The sequence below is a fragment of the Asparagus officinalis genome, chromosome 4, assembly GCF_001876935.1.
Source record: "Asparagus officinalis chromosome 4, Aspof.V1, whole genome shotgun sequence".
Classification (NCBI taxonomy): Eukaryota; Viridiplantae; Streptophyta; class Magnoliopsida; order Asparagales; family Asparagaceae; genus Asparagus; species Asparagus officinalis.
Genome location: NC_033797.1, coordinates 28,578,771 through 28,602,624, shown reverse-complemented (window position 1 = coordinate 28,602,624; position 23,854 = coordinate 28,578,771). Strand labels below are relative to the sequence as shown.

Genomic DNA, 23,854 nt, shown 5'->3' with positions numbered 1-23,854 from the left:
AGACGAGTCATTCACCGACCGTCAGAGAATTTGCTAACGAGTTTGAAGGAGTCTACCAACGCACTCGGACGCGAACATGAGCCATTCTCCCCGTCAACTATCGAAGTTTAGCCAGAGGAACCAACTCTGATGATAAACACTCAGCCATTACAGAGTCCCAATCATCAAGCTCTTTTGTTGAGCATGAGAGCTCCGCTTATGTGACGGGAAACCATGAAGATCTCGCGAAGAGACTTGCTGAGCAGGAGGCCATGCTCAAATCTCAGCAGGAGGCCATCAATGAACTCATGGCCCTGTTGACTCAACTCGTCGCAGATAAGGCCAAACCTCAGAAGACAGATTCGCCATCTAGGCAAGAATCTTCCCGGAGGAGAGAAGCGTCTTCATCCCAACCTCACACAAGCAAAGGGAAGGGGAAAATGGTTGATGGCACAGCTTTTGACCAAGAAGCCCACAACCTAGAATCTTCCTCTGATGAAGGAAGAGAGACGGAGAACGAGCAGAATCTCCAGTCTGCCAAAATGAAAGAATTTGAAGCCTGCCTCAATGTCATTGCCAGCAGAAGCGAGCTCCAAGACGAGGGAGTTGTCAGGCCCTATCCTGCCGAATGAGATGTAGCCCCTTATCCTCCAAAGTTTGAAGTCCCGACGTTACAAACTTTTAACGGCACGGGATCACCGAACCAACATATCTATCATTTCAAGTCACAGACTGGGAATGTGATATCAAATGATGCCATACTGGTTCGATTGTTCATTAGCACCCTCAAGGGAGTTGCCTTTGAATGGTTCAGGAAACTACCTGCGGGATGTATCCAAAAATGGGCAGATCTAGAGAGACTATTCCTGTCAAGATTCTTTGAAGAGGATACAGAAGTCTCCATCCATACCCTTCTCGCCACTAAGCAGAAGAAGAGGGAGTCCGTCAAAGCCTTCGTCAAGAGGTTTCGAACCATGGCTCTCCGGTGTTCGTCAGGTATGACACAGTCTACCCTAGTGGAGACCTGTCGGCACAATTTGCAAACCGACCTCCTGGCCTGAATCGGAGTTGCAGAATGTCGTTCTTGGAGACAACTAATCTCTCAAGGCGAACAGGCTCAAAAGATTATTGCCAGGATCAAAGCTGAAGAACAAAGTAGGCAGGATCAACCTGAGCAATCGGACCAAGCCCAACCTTCACCTGAGCAATCGGACCAAGCCTAATTTTCTCAGTCAGAAGGGGAAGATACTACAACCACTGAAGCCAATCCTCTTCAGTAAGATGACAGTTCCACCAACTATCACGTTAATGATCACCTCTGATAGTCCTTTTCCTCCAAATTCCCCCACCAATCCTCTTCAAGTAGAATGGCGGGTCCACCAAAACTATCACGTTAACCGTCACCTCTGATAGTCCTTTTTCTCCAAATTCTCCCACCAATCCTCTTCAAGTAGGATGGCGGGTCCACAAAACTATCACGTTAACAGTTACCTCTGATAGTCAAACTTACCAGATAATGGCCTACCAGGTGAGGTGCCTCTATTCCGACTTCATGAATAGTGCCCCACTAGGTGATGTGCCTTGTCTACCTTTTTTTATTCTCCTGCTAAGTCTTAATCAAGACTGGGGGTTGGTTACTTGGAATCTACTGGATTAAGAGTAACTAATCTTTCACATCGTCGAGCTAACATTATACTTCTGACAATCATCACCCTCACGGAGTATGAATTCAGTTGGCATCGCTCCCAATTTGTCACGTTAACAATACACCTCTGACAATCAACTTATCAATCCTCTTCAATAGGATGATAGGTCCTAAAAAATGCTCAAATCTCAATCTTCCCCAGCAAGACGCTAAGTCTTCAAAATCTTGTTCAAATCATAAGCATCAAAATTTATCGCTTTTAATGATAAACTCATTTAGCAAGTTTCCCCAGCGAGACGCTAATTCCTAAAATCTTGTGAAAGTCACAAGTACACATCCTCTTGTCATGTTAACACTAAACCTCTGACAAAACCCACTTATCAATCCTCATCAATAGGATGATAAGTCCACAAAGTTGCTACAATCGCAACACATTCTCTCGTCATGTTAACACTAAACCTCTGACAAAACCCACTTATCAATCCTCATCAATAGGATGATAAGTCCACAAAGTTGCTCCCATCGCAACACAATCTTGTCACGTTAATACTAAACCTCTGACAATCGACTTATCAATCCTCATTAATAGGATGATAAGTCCACAAAGTTGCTCCGATCGCAACACAATCTTATCACGTTAACACCAAACCTCTGACAATCCACTTATCAATCCTCGTCAATAGGATGATAAGTCCACAAAGTTGCTCCGATCACAACACAATCTTGTCACGTTAACACCAAACCTCTGACAATCCACTTATCAATCCTCTTCAATAGGATGATAAGTCCACAAAGTTGCTCCGATCGCAACACTTTCCACTTATCAACTCTCGTCAACGGAGCGATAGGTCCATAAAATACTGTTAAGTTAACATCACACCTCTAACAGTCAAACCCCCCCAATGAACTTGTTAATCATTTTTCAATAAGAATAGCAAGTTTTCATTATAAAATCCCCAGCGGATTAAAGATTTTCTGGAATTATCCTAGTGATAATAAATTTTTGAATTTAACTTTAGGTAAAAATTCATGCCAAGTTAATACCATACCTCTGGCACTTCTAACTTTCTTTCGGTGTTTCAAGCCACACAGGAAGAAACGACACCAAAAATCCATGCCTTCACGCATGGGGGACTTTATCTCGATCCCTAATTAGAGATAAGTCTACGCCTAACACGCTTTGCCGGTTAGTCTTTCACCGTGAAAAAGACACCAGGATTCATGCCTGGGGGAATTTATCTCGATCCCTAATTTAAGATAAGTCTGCATCTAACACATGTTGCCGGGTAGCCTATTCCCGCAATAATAGCAAAGTCTACGTATTCAATATCGTAGCCAGTGATTATCATTAAATTGATAATCTCTGAATCCATACATTGCATGTATGGGGAATTTTATCCCGAATCCTAAGAAGGGATAAGTCAACGCCTAATACGCGTTGCCGGTGAGTCTTTGACCGTAAAAAAAGACAAAAACCCACGTATTCAATATCGTGGCAAGTCGTTATTAATAACGCCGAAATCTATGCCTCACACGCATGGGGGACTTTATCTCGATCCCTAATTAGAGATAAGCCTACGCCTAACACGAGTTGCCGGTTAGTCTTTTCCCATCAAAATGATAAAGTCTATGTATTCAAAATCAGAGCATCAAGACTAAGAGAGTTCATTCTCTTAGCACAACGTTACATGTGGAACGGACTTAGACAATCCACATGCTAGCCCGACTCAAACGGTAGTCGGTAAAGACTTATCAAATCCGTTGATGGCTGAGGGTTTGCCAAAAATCCTATGCACGTTTGCAGGCCCATCAGCTTAATGGATGTGAGCCGAGACTTAAAACAGATGAGCCAAAGACAAGTCTCAAAGACTTAGTCAAAAATACACGGAAGTCACTTCCATGTCTTAAGTCAAAAAGTTGAGATCAGACCCACGATGCAAAAACCGAACGTCGAGGTCACACCCGTGTTCCAAATTCAACATGCAAGGGTGAGACCCGTATCTCAAGTTCAAAATGCAGGGTCCACCCCCACATTCCAGAAGCAGGATTATGGCGCATACCTTCACACAGGTCCTACGTGGCAAATCCCTTCAACCAAAATGCCTTCGAAGCAAGTGCAGAGAACAAATCCTTTACCACAAGGAATCAACAGCTCCAAGATCAGAGTTGAGATCCAAAGTATTCCGAAAATTCGTCCCAGTCAACCGCGAACTTTCGAAAACTTTGGAGGGGGTTCTGTAGGCTGTCTAAAAATCACAATAGATAGCTGATCCCCATCAAACACCGATGATGGAAGTTACAATCTGACGACTTCCAGAAGGCTACAATTTGAAGACTTTCACGTAGATCGCTGAAGGTTACAATCTGACAACCTTCACGACAACCGATGAGAGCTCTAGTTTAACAGCCTTCACAATCAACATCGAGAGTTACAATCTGACGACTCTCACATATCAGAGAGCTAAAGCAAAGATTACAAAATGACGATCTTTGCAACGCTTCGACAGAAAGAGACTACAAATCGACGGTCTCTTCAAATCAAACTGTGGAAGTCCTCCCCGCACACCAGCATCAAGACTCATTGCGTTCATAGCCACGAACGCAGCTCAACGCAGCTCCAAGCGCAGCTCAAACGCAACTCTAAAAGCTACAAACGCAGCTCCAAAAGCTGCAAACGCAGTTCATGTTCGGTCACAAACGCAGTCTCCGAAAGCTATCAACGCAGCTTTCACCTGCCGCCAAACGCAGCTCCCAAGCTGTCAAACGTAACTTTCAACAAGATGCCAACGCAGCTTCCAAATTGCTACGTCTGAGCTTCCAAACACTGCGTTTGAACGCAGAATTCGCATCAGAACATGGATTTTGCGTTTGACTCGTTCAAACACGAGCTGAACGGTTTCAAAACTGTTTCCCACGATCTGAGGGGATCACAACAACTCCACTCAGGAGTGATTTAAGGGGCGGTTACATCCCATTAGCCCCACTTAGGAGCGAATTAAGGAGGTGGTTACACCCCTTAATCCCCTATAAATAACTGAAAATCAATTCAGTTCAGGTGCGGTCGGTTGGAACTTCTTGGCAGCGAAAATAGGATCATTGATCCTTCGGTTGGAGCTTTGGAGATCGGCAACAAGATCTTCTTCATCCTTGGCTTATAACCGATTTTCGGTTAAATCAACTCTTTCATAGAGTTTTAAACTCGTTCAGAGTTCTCCACAATGTCAAATCGTGAGGAGAAGATTATGTTCCAGTGAAACAAGACGTCGGATCGTCAACGGAGAGCAAACTCGACGTGAGCATTCGAGGGAGGTACTCCATCGCCACCGTGAAGAACCCAGAATTAAACAAAGGGGAGAATCACATTCATTCTCTTCTCTTTTGTAATCAGGAAATCCAATTGTAATCGAGATTAAAGGAATACAAATCAATTTTCCTTCGTTTCTTTTACTGCAAATTTTCCCACAAACAACCCCCCTGAGATCGATTTTTGAGAGGGGTTGATCGCTGAGCACTTGATAGAGCAGACAGAGCAGAGTACTTAAGCTTTTGGCAATTCCTTGAGATTCGAGCTTTGACTTGATCTTAAGAAGAGTGATCGTCTTACTTTGATAAGATCTTCACTTCAAATTCCTACTTCGATAAACGAAGGAAGAATCACTAAACCCCTCACGATTCAATCAGAATCTGTGATTTGGTGGTCCACGAGTCAAAGCACTCCCGGCACAGGCAAAGATCCCACGCAAGCAGCGATCCAAACAACGATCCTGCGTTTGTTTCTAAAAAGTTATAATTTTCATTTTGTTGTGTAAAAGAGGTCTTATAAAAAGGCTATTTCTTTTGAATTTGTTGTAATCGATCGAAGATATAATGAATTCCACAACGAGAGCAACTTTTGACACAAACATGTCCATCTTACTCCCTCTCCGATTTGGAAATAATCCCACTCCATGCTTTTTTTCTAAACCAAACCCCACACAACCAAATGGATGCGAGACAACTTCCTCGTAGTTAAGGCCAACGGCTTTATGTGTATTTGAGTGCAGGTCATATTTGCAAACTTTTTGAGATAAATGATATTTCTAAAAGACATGATATTGCATAACAAACACCTTCTAATTATAAATATTGAAAATTAAACCAAGGTACTACAACTATTTAACTCCACGGAGTTTCCTAAAAATTTCAATTGTAATTGCTTTGAAACTTGATCATAAAATTTTTTTTAAACAAATCTCTCCTACATTTTATTTTTTATTTTCCCTTTTAAAACTCCAATTTAAGTATAAGACAGGTCATTATCCAATCTCTGTTTATATTACTAAGAAGACATGTCCCCTTGACAATTATAAGGTTCTGTAGTCGCACTTTCAGGACATGAAATATGTGTATATCTTTAGTTAATTGATCATATATAGGATTTGATTGGACCATCAAAGACTCAAGTTTAAGGTTAATCCCGAACAAGACAAGATCATAATAACATCGTACTCTTTCGCCATTTCCACATTCGGACGTGATTAGAGTAAAACATTAATTATTGTTGTTTTCCCCATAATCGTGACGTGAATAGAGCATGATTTAATTTAGCATACATAAGTACGAAGGGCAGTTTCGGTACTACGGTTATCTTGAAACTCTAGAGTAATGGAGAAGAGTGCCGGTCTTTGGAGACGATCGAGTCCAGGTTGGAAGTTTTCGGAGCACGCATGCCCTTCCCTTTTTTTTCATCGGGTTCCTTTTGCGCTCCTCCCCACGAGCGAGAGCTCAATCCAAAATCTTGCACGAATCTCCACGCACATTATGTCCTCAATCAATGCTTAAGCTTTTGTGTGGGGGCCTGCAGTCGCCAAAAGTTGGCGTGTTGGGTATCTCTCTTTATTTGCAATTTATTGGGTGGAAATAAATATTGTTTTCTTGGGCTATTATTTCTCTATATTATCATTTTTTTTTTCAAAAAATGATGTTACTGGATGGGGACCACGTTATCACTAGGGAATTAAAATAATAATTTGTTTTAAGCGGTTGGATTGAGGATGGATACCTTGATTTGCAATCAACAATTCCACTAGTTCCGCTACCAAAAATATCAGCGACTCTGGCAGACTCTGGCACAACGGACATAAAAAGATTGTTTTATTATAATTAAAAAAAGAAAAAGAAAAATAAAAATAAAAGATGATGATTTGCTAATGTTTATTCGTTTGTTTCTTTTTGTGACCTAAAAAAAAACTCTAATGGGGGTTGAGTCTCTTTATAGGAGAAGACAGTCGTTTGAGAGTCCCAACTCATTTCTTTTGGAGCGGATCGCTGCTTGGGTTTTCATCTAATTTTCGAAAGTGATGGACGTCCTAACCACTTTTAAAGTCAGCTCATAAAGTAGAATTGCTTCTAGGCGAAATTAGTCCCAGTTTGGAATTATTTCTTTCATGCCCACAAATTTTAAAATCAAAATCCATTTACGTCCATTTTTATTCAAAGGACAAGCTAACTCCCCTTGTCAAACGGCATCCTTGGGTGTTGAAAGATAAATAACTCTCGAATTTTGGGCACAAACACAATTTTATCATCGTTAACGGAAAGTTATGGATTTGATCAGATGATCCAAAATGTTTATATAACAGGACCACAAAATGAATAGTGACACATCAGATATAGAGCTAGTGGGCGATGTAGGCACCGACGTCGACTTGTGACTGAGTACAGTAAACAAAACATTAAAAAAAAAAGTTTACCCTTAATTCAAAAAAAAAGGAAAACATCAAACTTAGCCTAACTACCAACAGATTCATCTGTAGTTAATGCGCATGCCCCCCTTCATCGAAGGTGTCCGAATTCATCGACCGGCAGTAACCGGTTAAACCGAACAGCTCAATTCCTAGGCTGGTGTCGTATTTTATACATCTATTATTTTCACTAGGTAGATATAAGTACGCACAATGTACGGCTACCCTGTCTGATTGGATTGCAAAAAGGGGAAGATTTTCAAATAGAGGGACCTCTTTGAAAATCATGCGTAAAAGATGAGTTTTAAACAAATTTTGGTACAGAATTCTGGTTAGTTATTGAAGTGTTTGTAATAGTTTAATTGATATTGGCACTTTTTTATTTTGCACCTATATATCTAAGAACCGCGTTCACCCGGATACTTCATCCCATAATAATACAACATTCTTTTCCCCGAAAAGGGGAGTGAACCCGCAATAAAAGAAGCGTGTAAATAAATCCACTCCCCTTCATGTACTTAGCTCAATGAGCTGGCTGCTAAAGTGCACCGGCAATTACAGGTCATAATTAGTTCACAGGTCATAAGGAGTGGTTAGACCTCTAATTCGTGTCATTAGTTACCTTAATCAGGTGATTAATTAATGCAGAAGATACATTGATCGAATTAGACAGCGGCTTTGGATCCATCCGTCCCCCAACGTCTCGCTTTTATATGTCTCACCTAACGCGAATATTGCCAGCCCCCACTTTCTCTTTCCTCTTTTTTTTTAAACCCCTTTTTCCTCCAATATATTTTTTTGCCTTTTCATTTTATTTGCCCCTCCTCTACCCTCCGCCAGCTCACAAGCCCAACTATAGTCTACAGAGAAAGAAACAGAGCTTGAAGAAAAGAAAAGAAAAAAAAAAGTCTTTTTTTTTTTACTCTTTAGCTCGCTTCTTATCCAAGGAAACCAACTCAATTCATAGCAAAATTGGAACCAAATTCATCAATCGAGCTTTTGTAGATCTGCATTCCTTCAGGTGAGCCGCTTTCTCGATCTCCACGAGTTTTATTGATTTTTTTATTATTTTTTTATTATTTTTATTATTTTTTGCCCTTTGAATTCGATGTCATCTTCTTGCTGTTTTTTGGGTTAGAATTGGGACTAGCGATTTCAGTGATCTTTGATCTCAACTGGTTGATCAAAAGTTTAAATTCTCAAATTATGAAGATAATTGATCCGTTTCTTCCTGCATTTGATGTTGATTGAATAGGATCAAACTGTACATATGTTGATTTTGCTTTAAGTTTTAATTTAAAAGTAAAGCTAAATAAAGAAATCGGGACCAGCTTTTGAAAAGCGTTTCTTGAGTAGTACTCTTTCTTCACTAGGGATAGTACGTTTTTTTTTTTTTGTGTTTTGGGGTTTGGACTGGAACTGTCAATTTCTTGTATTTTGCCGGGTGCAGACCGTAATTAGTAATTTGCTCTATCATGTGCAAGGGGATACGCCACTTATTTTTATAAGGGAAATAGCAAACTGTTCATCTGCTAGGCATCGCTCTGTCTGTTGCTCTTCAATTCTTGAAATTTTGCGAGGTGGGTTAATTTTGCCTGAGCTGTTGCCTTTGTCCTCTTTTGTGCTGGGTTTTGAGCTTTCTTCAAAGAGGAAGTTGTTCATGTGGCCACATTTATGCGGAGTTATTTTTTACTTGGGTTATAAGTATTATCATTATTGAATGGTTTTGAGTTGTTAGTTTAATTGGGAAGTTGTATTTCCTGGTGATATTATTTGGAGGAAAGCGGTCAGTTGCGGAAGAATAGCAATTGCTAAAACTTTACCGTCATTTTACAAAAAAGGAAAAAGATGTAATTTGAGGAAATATGTTGTGTAATTGGTGTTGTCCTTCATATACATGTGTTTCGCTTTGCAATTTTAGATGGTATGTTGCTTGAACTTAAAACCAATGATTTTCATGTGAAATTATTGTATGGTTTTGATTCTTTAGAGGTCAATGAATTATAAGTTAATGTTAATTTCAAATTTTAGTGAGCTGATGATTTCATTTTTCAATACGAAACAATGATGGTTTTGCTGTTTTAAATTTGTTTAAGTTCATTTTAAATTTGTTAAAGTTCATTTTAACTTTGTGCATTATTACATCTTCCCATAATAATTTCACCATGCCTTTCTGTTTCGGTGGATGGATGAAATCCATGCAGCATTTGCAATTCCCTGAGATTTGAAAACCTTGTCAATTTTTTAAGCCATCTCATCTAAGAACAAATTGAGAAGCATCTTCCCTGCAATTTTGTAGAGTTTCAATTTTTATTTTTATTTTTTGTGGTTCTTCTCCCTTCCAAACATTAACCATTGCTTATCAATCAAATTCAGGTTACAACATTTTTGTGTGGGATCCCTGTGACATGCTCGCACACACAGATAGATTGATACAGATATAGGTATCCAGATGTATACGAGATAGAAAACATCCTTTAGATAGATAAAGATATAGGTCTCCATATGTATACGAGATAGAAAACATCCTTTAGGACATTTCTGCTTCCTTTTCATATTTTTTAGAACCTTTCTGTAGTATGTCAACTTCTCCTAACTTATGTATTATACTGAATCCCACTTTTGATATGCCTTGCTAACTGTTGAGAATTTCCTGAAGTATGCTGTTTAACTTGTATGGCCTCTGTTAATTCTTTGGCTAAATTGAGGAAACCACAAAAATTTGGAATGCATATGTTTCTGTTTGACTGCAGTACCTTCGCCTGCACTTCACCCCATCCTCTTCAATATAATTTTAGAAAATTTATAGTTTTCTTTCTTTTTTTGAATAACTATCTTTCTAGTTTCTCTTCATACATTATCTCATACCATTATTTCCAATTTTTCCCTTGTAAACGTACATTGTACCTTAATTATTATCTGAGGAAGAGCTGTGGTTTCTTTTTCTCGGATTCTTTTTTTTAATCTCATATTCCTTTTTCATTACCTGATAAGATCAATGATTTTTTATGTTTTCATCCATCTCTAGGTCACATAGTTGAGAAATGGACCGAAGAAGTTGGCCTTGGAAGAAGAAAAGTTCTGACAAAACAGTAACTTCAACAGATAACAATAGTTCTTCCTTGGCAAGTTCAGGCAATGCTAAAACAGATCAGGTTCTTATTATTACAGTATTCTATTTCCTTCTCTTCAATTTTGATTCTTGTAATACAAATAATGAAATCAACGGGAAAGTTATTTGATGACTAATGCTAAATGAGCTAGAGGAAGTGAACATGAAAGCTTTCTCAAATCAGTTAAGTCTTATTACATTCTTTAGGAGTTGGAGAGGAAATAGAAAACAAAGTTTCTTCAATCAACTCCTAGCTTACTTTTAGTTCTCTTTTCAAGAGTTTTTTTTTTCTTTCTTTCTTTCTGTTTCACATGCTTTTCTCTCTAAGATGAAATTTACTCAGTATTTAATGTGCTGCAAATTCCAACCTTATCACCTGTGATTAAACCTCGAGTCATCCTTGGAGTGCATGGTGTAAAATATTGATGACTCTATATTCTTTTCCTTTTTAGTGTTGATTATGTATATAGTGGCGGGTGTACTCTTCTTCCCAAATTCATGGGTGAAGAAAATGCGTATAACCACTTTGCCACACTTTATATGGGGAGCAAAGTGTCCAATAAACTTACAAAAGTTTCATGATATTTTTATTGTTATCTTTCTAGTCTCAAACAACATTTCTTGTTACGTGTGCTACAAGTTATCAGATAAGGAATAATGGATCAACTTTCAATCTTAGCGAAGGGACATGATTCAAGTTATTCACATTCATATAAACCACTGGGGGCATAATCCATTAAAAATTCCATCATTGAGTTATTTTTCGACATTATTATATTCCTCATTTGCTAAATGGTTAAACCCATAGATAGATGAATACTTGAAAGACCTAAACTGACAGACCTGGTGCATGATTCCCCTATCATCTTGGGTGTTGATGTATTAACTGGATGAATCATTGCAGATACATACATACTTTCTTAACATGATAACTTACTGTTTACTTGTGAAGGTATCAAATCCACTTAGTTTTTGTTAACTTACATCTAAATGCCAACTTGGCTAACACTTTTCTTTGGTGAGTTTCTGTTTTTATTTTCTGTCCATGGAATTCACTCGTGTCTTTGCTCTGACAGTGCTGATGGTTTTTTCCATCTTTATATGGTTGTATATTATGTGGTGATATTGTTCAATGCACAAGCTGTTATAATCCTCTTAAATTAGGTCATTTACAGAGAAGGGATGAGAATTTGTGCAATATTGTTTGTACTAGCAAAGTATCTTCTGTTATATCACTAGTAGACTCACTGGTCATGGTACTAAATTAGTAAATTCCTTTAGATAAAAATCTTATATTGATCATGTTAGAAATATCCTATAGGTTCGTCAAGTTTTAAAAGGAAAATGAAGTAACATGAAGCTGAAATATTTTCTTTTACATGACGGTTTAAAATTTGTTTTATCTTCTATGTCTTATACTAAAACGAATATAATAAAATTGTTGAAATTTTCCTCCAAATTTTCGATTTTCTTTATTGTTATTATTTTTTAACAAGGAAGGAGCTTGAAGTTAATTCAGTAGGAAACTATATTACAAATTGATTCATGGATTAAATCAAGTTTCACTTGGAAAAAACCTATGCTCTCATCCCGCTTGTGATGCACTCTTATTTTAATTTGTGTTTGTGTGTGGGTACATGTGGAGTTGGTGATAAACTTATGCAATCTCTTCCAATTAGTTTTTGTGTGTCTGTTGGTGTATAAGAAATCAGTGTGACGGTCTTATGCCATATTGACTGTTTTAAGCTCTTAATTTTTGTTCCTATACTTAACTAAATTCAAATTAATTTAAGCAAAATAAAGTTCCTGAAAATTCAACTAAGGTTCACGATCGACTCTGAACCTACCGTCTCCATAGAACATTTACACTGTTTTTATTCAAAGCAAATTAATCTATTTTCTGGAGTATTTGAGTTTATTTCATTGTTCACAGTTAAGGCAATCATTTCTTCTACTAATTGATTTATACCTCTGGCAGGATGATACAAAGACTATAAAATATGTACAAATTTCTGTGGAGTCATATGCACATCTAACTAATTTGGAGGATCAAGTGAAGATGCTTAATGAAAAAGTATCCGATTTAAATGGAAAGTTATCCTCAGCCCAATCTGAAATGATCACTAAAGATAGCCTAGTGAAACAACATGCGAAAGTTGCTGAGGAAGCAGTCTCAGGTATGGAAATGTGGTAATGTTAAGCTCTTCCCACATATTTTATTTGCGAATGTTTCAATACCTCGGATTTTTTTTTAGATTGCAAATTACGTAAGGTTCTTTTTGTCTGACAAAACTGTGTTTTTCATGCTGAGTACTTATGTTTTTGTGTGGGATACCGTGTTTCTTCTTGTTTATAGGTTGGGAGAAGGCTGAAGCAGAAGCCCTAACATTGAAGCAACAACTAGAATCTGTTACATTGCTGAAACTTACTGTTGAAGATCGAGCATCTCACTTAGATGGTGCCCTGAAGGAGTGCATGAAGCAGGTACGGAGTGTGAAGGAAGAGGGTGAGCAAAAGTTGCACGATGTAGTCTTTGCAAAAACCAAGCAGTGGGAAAAGGCCAAGGCTGAGCTGGAAGCAAAAATTATTGGTTCTGAACAAGAGCTTTTAAAATCTTCTGCTGAAATTGCTGCGCTCTCAAGAACTCTCCAAGAACGTTCCAACATGTTGATGAAGATCAGTGATGAAAAGTCCCAGGCTGATGCTGAGATTGAGGTAATGAAGAATGACATACAGTCCTGTGAGAGGGAAATAAATTCACTGAAATATGAACTCCATGTTGTTGCAAAGGAGCTTGAGATTCGTAATGAAGAAAAGAACATGAGTATGCGGTCTGCAGAAGTTGCGAACAAACAACACTTGGAAGATGTCAAAAAAATTACAAAACTGGAAGCTGAATGCCAGAGATTGCGTGGTCTTGTTCGAAAGAAGTTGCCTGGCCCTGCTGCACTAGCTCAAATGAAGTTAGAAGTCGAAAGTTTAGGTCGAGACTACGGGGAAACTAGATTACGACGATCTCCTGCTAGAAGTTCAAGCCCACATCACGTATCTCCTTCTGACTTTGCACTTGAAAACATGCATCAATGCCGCAAAGAAAATGAATTTCTCACAGCACGCTTATTAACGATGGAGGAAGAAATGAAGATGCTAAAGGAGGCCTTGTCAAAGCGCAACAGTGAACTGCAGGCCTCCCGTAATATGTGTGCTAAGACTTCAAACAAGCTTCGCAGCATTGAATCACATTTGCTTGTAATGAACCAACAAAAAAGTCCGACAAAATCAATAACTGAAATCCCAGTAGAAATTGAAAGCAAGCCACCAAGTTTAACCTCCATGTCTGAAGATGGTATTGATGATGAAGGAAGCTGTTCTGAGTCCTGGGCTACTGCATTAATGTCTGAACTCTCACAGTTCAAGAAAGAGAAAAATGTGGACAGCAGTAAGAAGTCGGAGAATTCAAACCAATTGGAACTTATGGATGACTTTCTGGAGATGGAGAGGTTAGCATGTCAGTCTACTGAAGCCAATGGGAGCATCACTGTTTCAGATGGCGCAACTGATAATCTGAAGACTGAACCTGTTGATGTTTCAAAGCATGAGGATGGTAGCGAACAAATAACTGTGGAGCTCCCGAAAACTTTGGTCTCTTCTAATACAGATCAACCAGCTCATGAGTCGTCATCACATAAATATGGTTCGACCCTCTCAAAACTTCAATCAAGGATGGCCACTTTATTTGAATCTCAATCACAGAGTGCTGATATGGAAAAACTGTTAGAGGATATCAAACGTATTGTGCAGAATACACATGAAGAGTTACCTCAGAATTTGGTAGATTGTGTTGCCAGTGAAACTCATTCTACTAATTCTTGTATACAGAAAGAACATGATGAACGCACAGAAGAAGTTAAAGACAGTGGGGCAATGACGAAGCAAGAAGCTAAGCATGTGATGGTTCAAGAATTGAAGGATGCCATCTTGCAAATCCATGATTTTGTTCTATCAATTGGTAAAGAAGCTAAAACAAGCAGACCTTCTGATGATAGAGAACTAACTGAGAGAATTGAGAAGTTCTCTGCTTCTGTTGACAAAGTTCTCTGTGACAAAGAAAGTGTGACCGATTTTCTTCTGGCCCTGTCAAATATTTTCTCCAAAAAAGATTTATTGAATTATGTTATGCCAAGTTATAAGTGCAATGAAGGGGAAAGCTATAATTCTGACTGCATAGACAAAGTGACATTGCTAGAGAATAAAGTGGCTCTGCATGAACATGAAAAGGAGAAATTCTCAGGAGGCTGCATGCTTGATACTCATTCTTCCTCTGATCCTGACATTGAAGGACACAACTTAAGTTGTGAACTAAAGATTACACCGCAGGCATGCTCCTTGGAGGAGTTTGAACAGCTTAAACTACAAAAAGAGAGTGTCGAGACCGATTTTGCTAAATGCAAAGAAACGTTGGAACTTACAAATCATCAATTGGTTGGAATGAAACAACTCCTGTCAGAAATCAAGTTACAACTGGCTGCTAGTGAGAAATCAAACAGCTTGGCTGAGACACAGTTGAAATGCATGGCTGAGTCCTACAAGACACTTGAATCACAGAAGCAGGAATTGGAAACTGAATTAAACCTGGTGCGCACGAAGTTAGAAGTGCTGGAAGCAGAGCTTCAAGAAGAAAAGAACAGTCATCAGGATGACCTTGCCAAATACAAAGAACTCCAGGACCAGATGGAAAGGTTAGACTCAAAAAATAGAAAAATATCTTGCTAAAGAAGAAATCTTTATTGTTGTCTTTTCTCTGTAGCGTCATATGATAAGTTTGATTCATGTCACTATTACATTTTCTTAATGTTTTTGTTTCTGTCAAGACTGATTGGCATCCCCATCAATTTTTCACATCTAACTTTGCTTGCACATTTATATGAAGGAATAGCAAGAGCACAGTGGATACAGATGCTGACGTTGATACCCAGACACAACAGGTATGGAAATAACTTTTCATTTATATATTTAAAGATGCAAAAGTTTCACTGTTCCCTTTACGTCTTGATTATTTTGAAGGCGACTTTACCAATTTGCCGTAGATCTTCACATAATTCCATGAAGGTCACAATCAGGTTCTAATCCAACATGCATGGGCCTAAATCTTAAGAACTTAACCTTCTATATGTAGATAATCTTGCATGTGCATTTGAGATGCAAGGTCTGCACCATATTCCCATGAGTTCTTCATGCTGTACATCAAGGAAAAGAATCATTTAGCCAGCTAATTTCTTTCTAGGGTACATGAAATTTATCATGATAAAACCTTATAAAATTTTATTCTTACTTTTGAACTATTATTTCTCCATGCATTTCTTTCAAGATTGATCTTCTTGCATATCAGCAACACATGCAAAAAACCTTGTCGTAATGCAAACTCTTTTAGGAGAGCAGAATTGAATTGAGAGGAGGAATGTGAAAGAGGAGCAAAGAAAGACAGGGTGTGTGTACGCACACACGCCGGCACGCATACCCCTAACAGGCACACGTGCGCACACTACCTATGTGTGTCTGTGCATGCACACGCCTGGGTGGGTGACTGTGCATGCGCGTATCTGTGCATTTGTATATGCACATATGCATGTGTCATGCACATATCACTTTTTAAGTCAAATAAGTATGGGATCCAAAATTTCAGACCCGATAATATTTGCATATTCCTTATGCGCATGCATATACAGGGGCATAATAGCTAATGGACCACTTTAAATTTTTTAATAATATTGCCATTATAGTTTTTCTTTTGGGTTTTTGCTATATTAGATTAGACCCCCAACTCTGTTATTTCTACAATAAACCCCCAAATCTTTATGTTTTAAAATTAGAACCCCAAATCCATTAAGTTTTTTTAAATAAGGCCCGCAAATTTGTTAAGTTGTTTTAATAAGACCCCCATTTCAAACAAATATAAAGATTCAGGGGACTAATTTAGAAATATAGAGATTTGACGGTTTGATATAGAATGAACTGTTGTGCGCTGCGGAAGCCAAACAACCAAACCAACGTGCTACGAGAAATCAAATCAAACGAACGTCGAGACCAACGTGCTACGAGAAATCAAATCAAACGAACGTCGAGAGAAGGTCAAACGAACCAAATCAATGCCACAAACACAAACAACCAATTTTAACGTGGTTCCGAACCAAATCAATGCCACAAACACAAACAACCAATTTTAACGTGGTTCGGCAAGTTGCCTACGTCCATAGGGCAAGAAGGGGATAGGGTTTTTCATTAATGGAGAAGAAAAGTACAAACTGAGATTACAAATCAATCAAACTCACCAATTAATCTCACCAATAAATCTCTAATTCTCTCCAAACAAAACCCTAACCAATAGCTCAGAAAATACCTCTTTTCTGTGCTCCAAATATCCCTAATTTTCTGCTCCCCAAACCTAAAATGTGTTCCTATATATATATAGAAATCCTAAAACCAAAAGCATACTAGGAATTCTAAAAAAAAAAACAGATTACGAATCCTAATAACATATTACCAAAACAGATTAGGAATCATGTTACCAAAACAGATTAGGAATCCCAATAACATGTTACCAAAACAGATTAGGAATCTCAATAACCTGTTACCAAAATAAATTAGGAAACATATTAGGAACCTGTCATCCAACAATTCTCCACCTCGACAAAGTTTTTTCAAAACTGAGTCGACACCAACCAAACAAATATCCCACTTGTTGTGTCCAGTACGAAGTGGAACAAATCCACGACAACGGACTCAATTCACAACAAATCAAGACCCAAACGTGAATGTGAACAAACTCCAAATGTCGGTATCAACTCACCAAATTAGCTGCATCATAAAATGACTGCCTACGTATCCTCTTGCCCAAGGAATCAAGCTTTCACGTAGCTCCCCCAAACGGCCTCCAAAGACCCTCAATCAAATAGAAAAGTTTGCAGCTCTTCACCAATATCACCAACGGATCTGTAACTGGTAGCGTTCCCAATAGCCCCAAACTGAAACAAATCAAACATCTCCACCTGAGATGAATCAATGACCGTATCCAAAACATGTCCACCAGCTGCACTCGAATCCAAAACCAACTCATCATCTACATCCAAATCCAAATGATCTTCAAACTGTGTCACCTCAGCTAGAATCCCAAACGATGCAATATGATCTGGAGTATGTGGAGTAATCTCCACCCAATGTGAAGTAGCATCACCCTTCACCTGCTGCGATATTCAAATAACCTGATCAACACTCTTCACCTGCCGAGAGTCAAAAGTGACATACCTGTTCAGAACAAAATCAGAAGCTCCTAACTGATAATCAAATGAACCTATGAATCTCAAACGTGCAATCAGATCAAATCTTACATCCTCAATGTGACCAAATGCTGGACAACCAAATATCCGACGTAACCCAAAATCTGAAGCAGCTTCACCAGATCCAAAATCTCCACACGCAGCAGTCGGTAACCTATGACTAAGATGGCTCAAATATGTCGAAGTTCCAAAACCAAAACTAATGCTCGATAACCAATGCCGATCCCCCTCCAGTAAGGAACGACCCATCAAAACTGTCATCTCATCTCGTCGCCCCAATGTCTCCACATCAATGAAGTGTCTCAAACTGCTATGAGCTCGACTCAAATGCAAGAAGGAACCCCTACCAAAGCTAGAACGATGGATTACCTTTCTGTCAATACACTTCTTTCAATTGTTGTTGACTTCTAGGACTTCACACCAATGAGACCTGATTGCAACCTACCAATGCCTAGAACAATCCCCAACTACGGAAACCAAATACCGATTACCTCCTAATGATGCCTCTTTGGAAGGCCCCTAAATGCCTGACTGAACACCACCTAAAAGACTCTTCGATCGATGGATAGAAGTGCCAAACTCCGTCTCGGTCTTCTTGCTCATACAAATGTGCTTAAAGGACTTTAATCTGCAGGTCAAAGCACTTCTCAACAAACCATGCACGACATAACTAATCAAATAACTCAGCCTCAACAAATGCCACAGTCTAGCCAAATCCAAAGAAATTGTCAGCTGAGCTCTTTATCAAACACCGTGCTCCCAATCAAATAATACAAATTATTCCTCCTGACGCTCTCGCTCTTCATCACAATCATGGACCTCAATGTGATCTTCAAACGTGCATCCACCAAGATCATCCTATAGCCTGTTACATCCAAAGCTCCAAATGAAATGATGTTCTTCTTCAACTGAGGAACAAATCTCACTCCAATCACCTCTCGAATCACTCCATCACTCATCCTAATTCGAACAGTACCGATACCACCAATAGGACATTCATGATCATTACCCATGAGCACAATATCCTCTCTTTCTAACTCCTAAAAGTTGGAGAACCAATCCCTTCTAGGGTAAATATGATAACAAGCACCCGAATTCAATATCCACTCTGTAGAGTCGGCAACACAAACTGACGGTAGTACAGATAACGAGTAGCCTGAAGAATCTGAATCTGAATTATTACCACTAGCATTGACAACATTCACCTCTGAAGCTTGAATAGTTTTTTTCATATTTTTTCCGGGTCGATAAACCAACTTTGGGCATTTGACTTTCCAATGTCCACCCTCTTTACAAAATACACACTGATTCCTATGAACTCCAAGATGTGCCCCTCTAGATTGCGACCTCCTACCACGGTTTGGACTCTTTGCTCTTGCGACCAATGTCCCCGCTACCGACTCAACTGAAGTCTCATTATCCTTCTTTCGAAGCTGATAATTCACAAGTGCAGCGGTGACCTCACTATTAGAAAGAGATGTCTTCTCATTAATAAGAGTAAGAACGAATGTCTCATATTCCTCGTCAGGTAAGTAACTCAACAACAACAACGCGTTGTCATCATCTTCAATCATCACATCTACATTCGCCAAATTCGCAAGAAGCTTCATGTAGTGGTTCATGTGATCACCAATGGAGGTCCACTTCTTCAATTGGAAGCGATAAAGCCTCCTCTTCAAATGCAAGCGGTTCTTTACACTCTTGGTCAAATACTTGATCTCAAGGGTCTCCCAAATCTTCTCTGCAGAAGTCTCATTCATCACATCATACTTCAAATCTTGTGTTAAACAAGACCTAATAACAATACACGTCGTCCGATTCATCTTCTTCCAAACCTTCTCTTCAATATCATCTGGCTTGCCAACTAATTCACAAGTATCCTCCAAATTTTGCGCGTTCAGCGCATCTAAAACATCGCATCGTCAAAGTCCAAAGTTGTTCGTGCCATTAAACTTCTCCACATCTATCTTCATAGAGTGGATATTCAAACTTTGAATGGTCTTCAGTTCACACCAGAAGTACCACCCTCAACACCTTCTTTCCCGGCTATATTCCTCAACACACCAATAATCAATGCGGAACAAACTGAAGAATAGATCCAAACTTGAGAAAGATAGTCTTTACCAAAAAGATCCCACTTTTATCACCAAACGAAGCTCTAGACGAACTTCCAAAGCGATCTACTCATCCAAATAGCCCAAACGTAACCCGAGCTCTGATACCACTTATTGTGCGCTGCGGAAGCTAAACAACCAAACCAATGTACTATGAGAAATCAAATCAAACGAACGTCGAGAGAAGGCCAAATGAACCGAATCAATGTCACAAACACAAACAACCAATTTTAACGTGGTTCAGCAAGTTGCCTACGTCCACGGGGCAAGAAGGGGATAAGAGTTTTCACTAATAGAGAAGAAAAATAGAAACTAAGATTACAAATCACTCAAACTCACCAATTAATCTCACCAACAAATCTCTAATTCTCTCCAAACAAAACCCTAACCAATAGCTCAAAAAATACATTTTTTCTATGCTCCAAATATCCTCAATTTTCTGCTCCCCAAACCTAAAACGTGTTCATATATATATAGAAATCCTAAAACCAAAAGCATACTAGGAATTCTAAAACAAAAAAACAAAACAGATTAGGAATCCTAATAACATATTATCAAAACAGATTAGGAATCCTGTTATCAAAACAGATTAGTAATCCTAATAACATGTTACCAAAACAGATTAGGAATCACAATAACCTGTTACCAAAATAAATTAGGAAACATATTAGGAACCTGCCATCCAACATGAACAAAGTACCTTTTTCCATGAGAGAGAGAGAGAGAGAGAGAGAGAGAGAGAGAGAGAGATCCCGGCTATCAATTATTCCTTCAAGTTCTTTTTGTCTAAGATGTTGGAAGGCTTCATCATAAATCTTATCAATTTCTAGAACATCTATCTTAATTTTTTTTCTTCTGATGAATATTTTACCCTGATAAAAGCACTTTAGATTCTATTGAAACTCAAAAAATGTCTGATTACTCGGACGAAGAAAATATACAAAATAAGCCTCACATTATTTATCATATAGGAGAAGAATCTGCTACATCTGTGGTTTTACGTGATGAAGCAAGTACTTCAAAACAACATGACAGAGCTGAAACATATGTTCCGCCTATAGAAAATCCAGAAATTTTAAGATATGGTAGAATATCTGAGGGAGGGAGGGAGGGAGGGAGGGAGGGTGTCTAATATGACAAAAAACCATTTTACATAAGCAAATTTGCAAATGCAAATATACGCTGCACATACATGTGGTTGCATAGTTCTCATTTCGATTTACATAAGCAAATTTGCAAATGCAAATATACGCTGCACATACATGTGGTTGCATAGTTCTCATTTCGAGCATGAAACTTCGTAAATTGGACTCTCATATACGCTGCACATACATGTGGTTGCATAGTTCTCATTTCGAGCATGAAACTTCGTAAATTGGACTCTCATAAACCATCAATGGAGTGGTTTTTTTTGATTTTCTTATTTGTTTTGTTATTTATGAACTTTCCACTTTACAACACTTTGTTGCGTGGTTGATTTGTATCAGGATTTACATATTAGTACAACCACTGCAAGATAAAGAGATCACAATGAACCGTGGATCTCAATTTGGCTGGTCCAAAAATAAGATTTATGCAGATTCCTTAGATGACTATCTAACGTGTCACCCAAGAAACAACACTCTTATAAAATATATGCTAAACTTAAACATTCTATTGAAGATTCTTTTAAAATTGTCATAATTCTTGTAATTGTGTGGATATAACGTTCAAAAGGTTTAGTAATGAGAGTACCTGAAAAGGATCTCACCATGCTACAATTCTACTTACCATAGTGGAATAACTATTGATATATTCATCACTCACGAGCCTATGCTATGTGACACCATCTAATTTTTCTAGGTTGGTCTCTTAACACGTACTTGAATAGCATGCCCAATCTTCACTTTATTCCTCTATTATTAATCATATGTGCTGTTTGCCAACCTAATATTTGGTCCCTTTTATGTCCAAACATATGAATAAATTATGTAAAAAAAATTCAGTTGTTAATACAATTTCCTCCAATTTTGCCTATTTGCTTGTTCATATGTGCGCATGTGAACACATGTATCATTAGCTTTGCTTTGGTAGCAAACTTTTTCTAACATGGTTCCTTGTATTATATACCTAGAAACTCCATGAACTTGTTCCTGTATGAGTTATTTTTCCACATCTTACTTCAACCCTTTCTCATGTGTATGATAACAGGAAAGGGAGATTGCAGCCGCAGCAGAGAAGCTAGCAGAATGCCAGGAGACCATATTTCTTCTTGGCAAGCAACTAAATTCTCTGCGCCCTCCATCAGAATCTCTTGGCTCCTCTTCGAACAGTAGACAACTAATGAGTGATGGAGTTCTTGAAGATGAACCAAGCGCCGGTGGCTTTACCATTAGACAAATGACGCTCAGTCCACAACACTTTGATCAGGTTGAAATAGAAAACATAACTACATCAGTGGCACTGAGCACAGGAGGGGAATCCCCCTTAAATGGATACAACTCCTACATGAGTCCACCCGACACTGAATCAGGTCCATTTCCAAAATCACCTCTCGAGTCCAGGCACCAAAAGCACAGGGCGACAAGATCATCATCGTCTTCTTCCTCAGCAGAGAAACATGGGAGGGGATTTAGCAGATTTTTCTCAAAGGGTAGGAGTGAACACTGAGAATCATCATGGTATTGGCTCATCTGTTTCAGTATTGGGGAATGTCTTGTTCCTAATTTGTTGAGCTGCAAAACTTTGGAAGTTCTATGATTTTTGTTCATATGTGATCTATACAAGTAAGACGCATTGTGGTTCTTTCACGGTGAAGCTCATTGTATATTTGTGTGGAAGCCCGTATTATTCTTTTCTTCGTTTTGCTTTATTGAAGCAGGGGGTTTGTATCAAGGCAGGTTTGTGGGGTTTTTCGCTCAATAATTTGTTGCTGTACAGTTTATATGCAAGGATACCTCACTTGTTCTAAATATTATTTACTGATTGTTTTTGTTTTTAAGATCAGAGTGTAAATTTGATCTAGAGTGATGTAATATTGCTAAATTATGTTTTATGTAGTCCTGTTAGCTTCATCCTTTCATGTTCCTCCGTTCTTGGAGTTGATAGCAGAGGAAATCTATACCCATCTTTCTTGATTTCTTACTTACACCATCTAACTACTAAATGATACGTAATAGTTAAAAAACTTTCAAAACACTAGTATGCAATACGTGGGTTGCACGTGATGCATGTTATAATTATTCATGCAAACATGATTGTTTTATGTTCTAAATTTGACTATAAAAGAATTTATATATGGATAACATGGAAAAAGAGAAAAATCATAAAAAAATGAATATAATAATAAATAATTATTTCTAGTTTATGTGCAAAGTAATTATAGATAAAATTTTGGTTCAAAATATTTCAAGTACAAAGGTTTGACACATGATTGAGCATTAAGGTGAAAAGTAGGTACTTATGCAAAATGTTAAAAGAGATGTAAGGAAATTCTTTTCTTTCAGAATTTGCTTCTTATGATCCAAGATATCATCAATCAATTTTCTTTCACAACTATTCTCATTGTCACATGAACATTTTAATTCGGCATATGTATGAATTTCTCATCTATTATAGGCTCTTTTTCATACCTACTCGAAGCCAGAACTCTCTGAGAGATTAAGAGAAAATTCTTCATTTTTCTCTAAAATATGATTTCATAAGACTTTTGTAATGATTACTTTTGTTCTTTAGCATAGATAGTTACAAATAGGACTTGACAGAAATCTCCTCTAATGAACTATCGTTCCATTGAAAATTCTTTGATCACCCAAAATATTTCTTAATATTCTTTCGATGGTTTGAAGTGTATATCTTTTGTCATCTATGCTTTATCTTATAACATTCATATGAACCTTGAGATTTTATCTTATTAATAAATAATTATAATAAACTTTGGGTTAGGATATTTTCTTAAAATTTCTTAA

The 23,854-nt window shown here is 38.1% G+C and overlaps 1 protein-coding gene across 2 annotated transcripts; it reads left to right on the top strand.

Moving 5' to 3' along the window:
* On the top strand, window positions 8,153-22,960 carry LOC109837065 (filament-like plant protein 4). 2 transcript variants are annotated; one of them, XM_020405151.1, is made up of 7 exons: window positions 8,153-8,368; window positions 8,832-8,927; window positions 10,376-10,502; window positions 12,438-12,636; window positions 12,816-15,198; window positions 15,390-15,444; window positions 22,098-22,960. In XM_020405151.1, exons 3-7 carry the CDS (start codon window positions 10,392-10,394, stop codon window positions 22,554-22,556), a joined length of 3,207 nt encoding a protein of 1,068 aa, XP_020260740.1. In that variant the 5' UTR covers window positions 8,153-8,368; window positions 8,832-8,927; window positions 10,376-10,391; the 3' UTR covers window positions 22,557-22,960. The 2 variants fall into 2 exon arrangements, with proteins under 2 accessions (XP_020260740.1, XP_020260738.1); XM_020405149.1 differs by lacking the exon at window positions 8,832-8,927 and having other exon boundaries at window positions 8,154-8,368.

Bases quoted from the DNA above. Each gene is read 5' to 3' on its own strand.
- LOC109837065 (XM_020405151.1), top strand. From the start codon at position 10,392: ATGGACCGAAGAAGTTGGCCTTGGAAGAAGAAAAGTTCTGACAAAACA. The intron at 10,503-12,437 runs GTTCTTATTATT...TACCTCTGGCAG, and splicing joins GCAATGCTAAAACAGATCAG to GATGATACAAAGACTATAAA. The intron at 15,199-15,389 runs GTTAGACTCAAA...ATTTATATGAAG, and splicing joins CTCCAGGACCAGATGGAAAG to GAATAGCAAGAGCACAGTGG.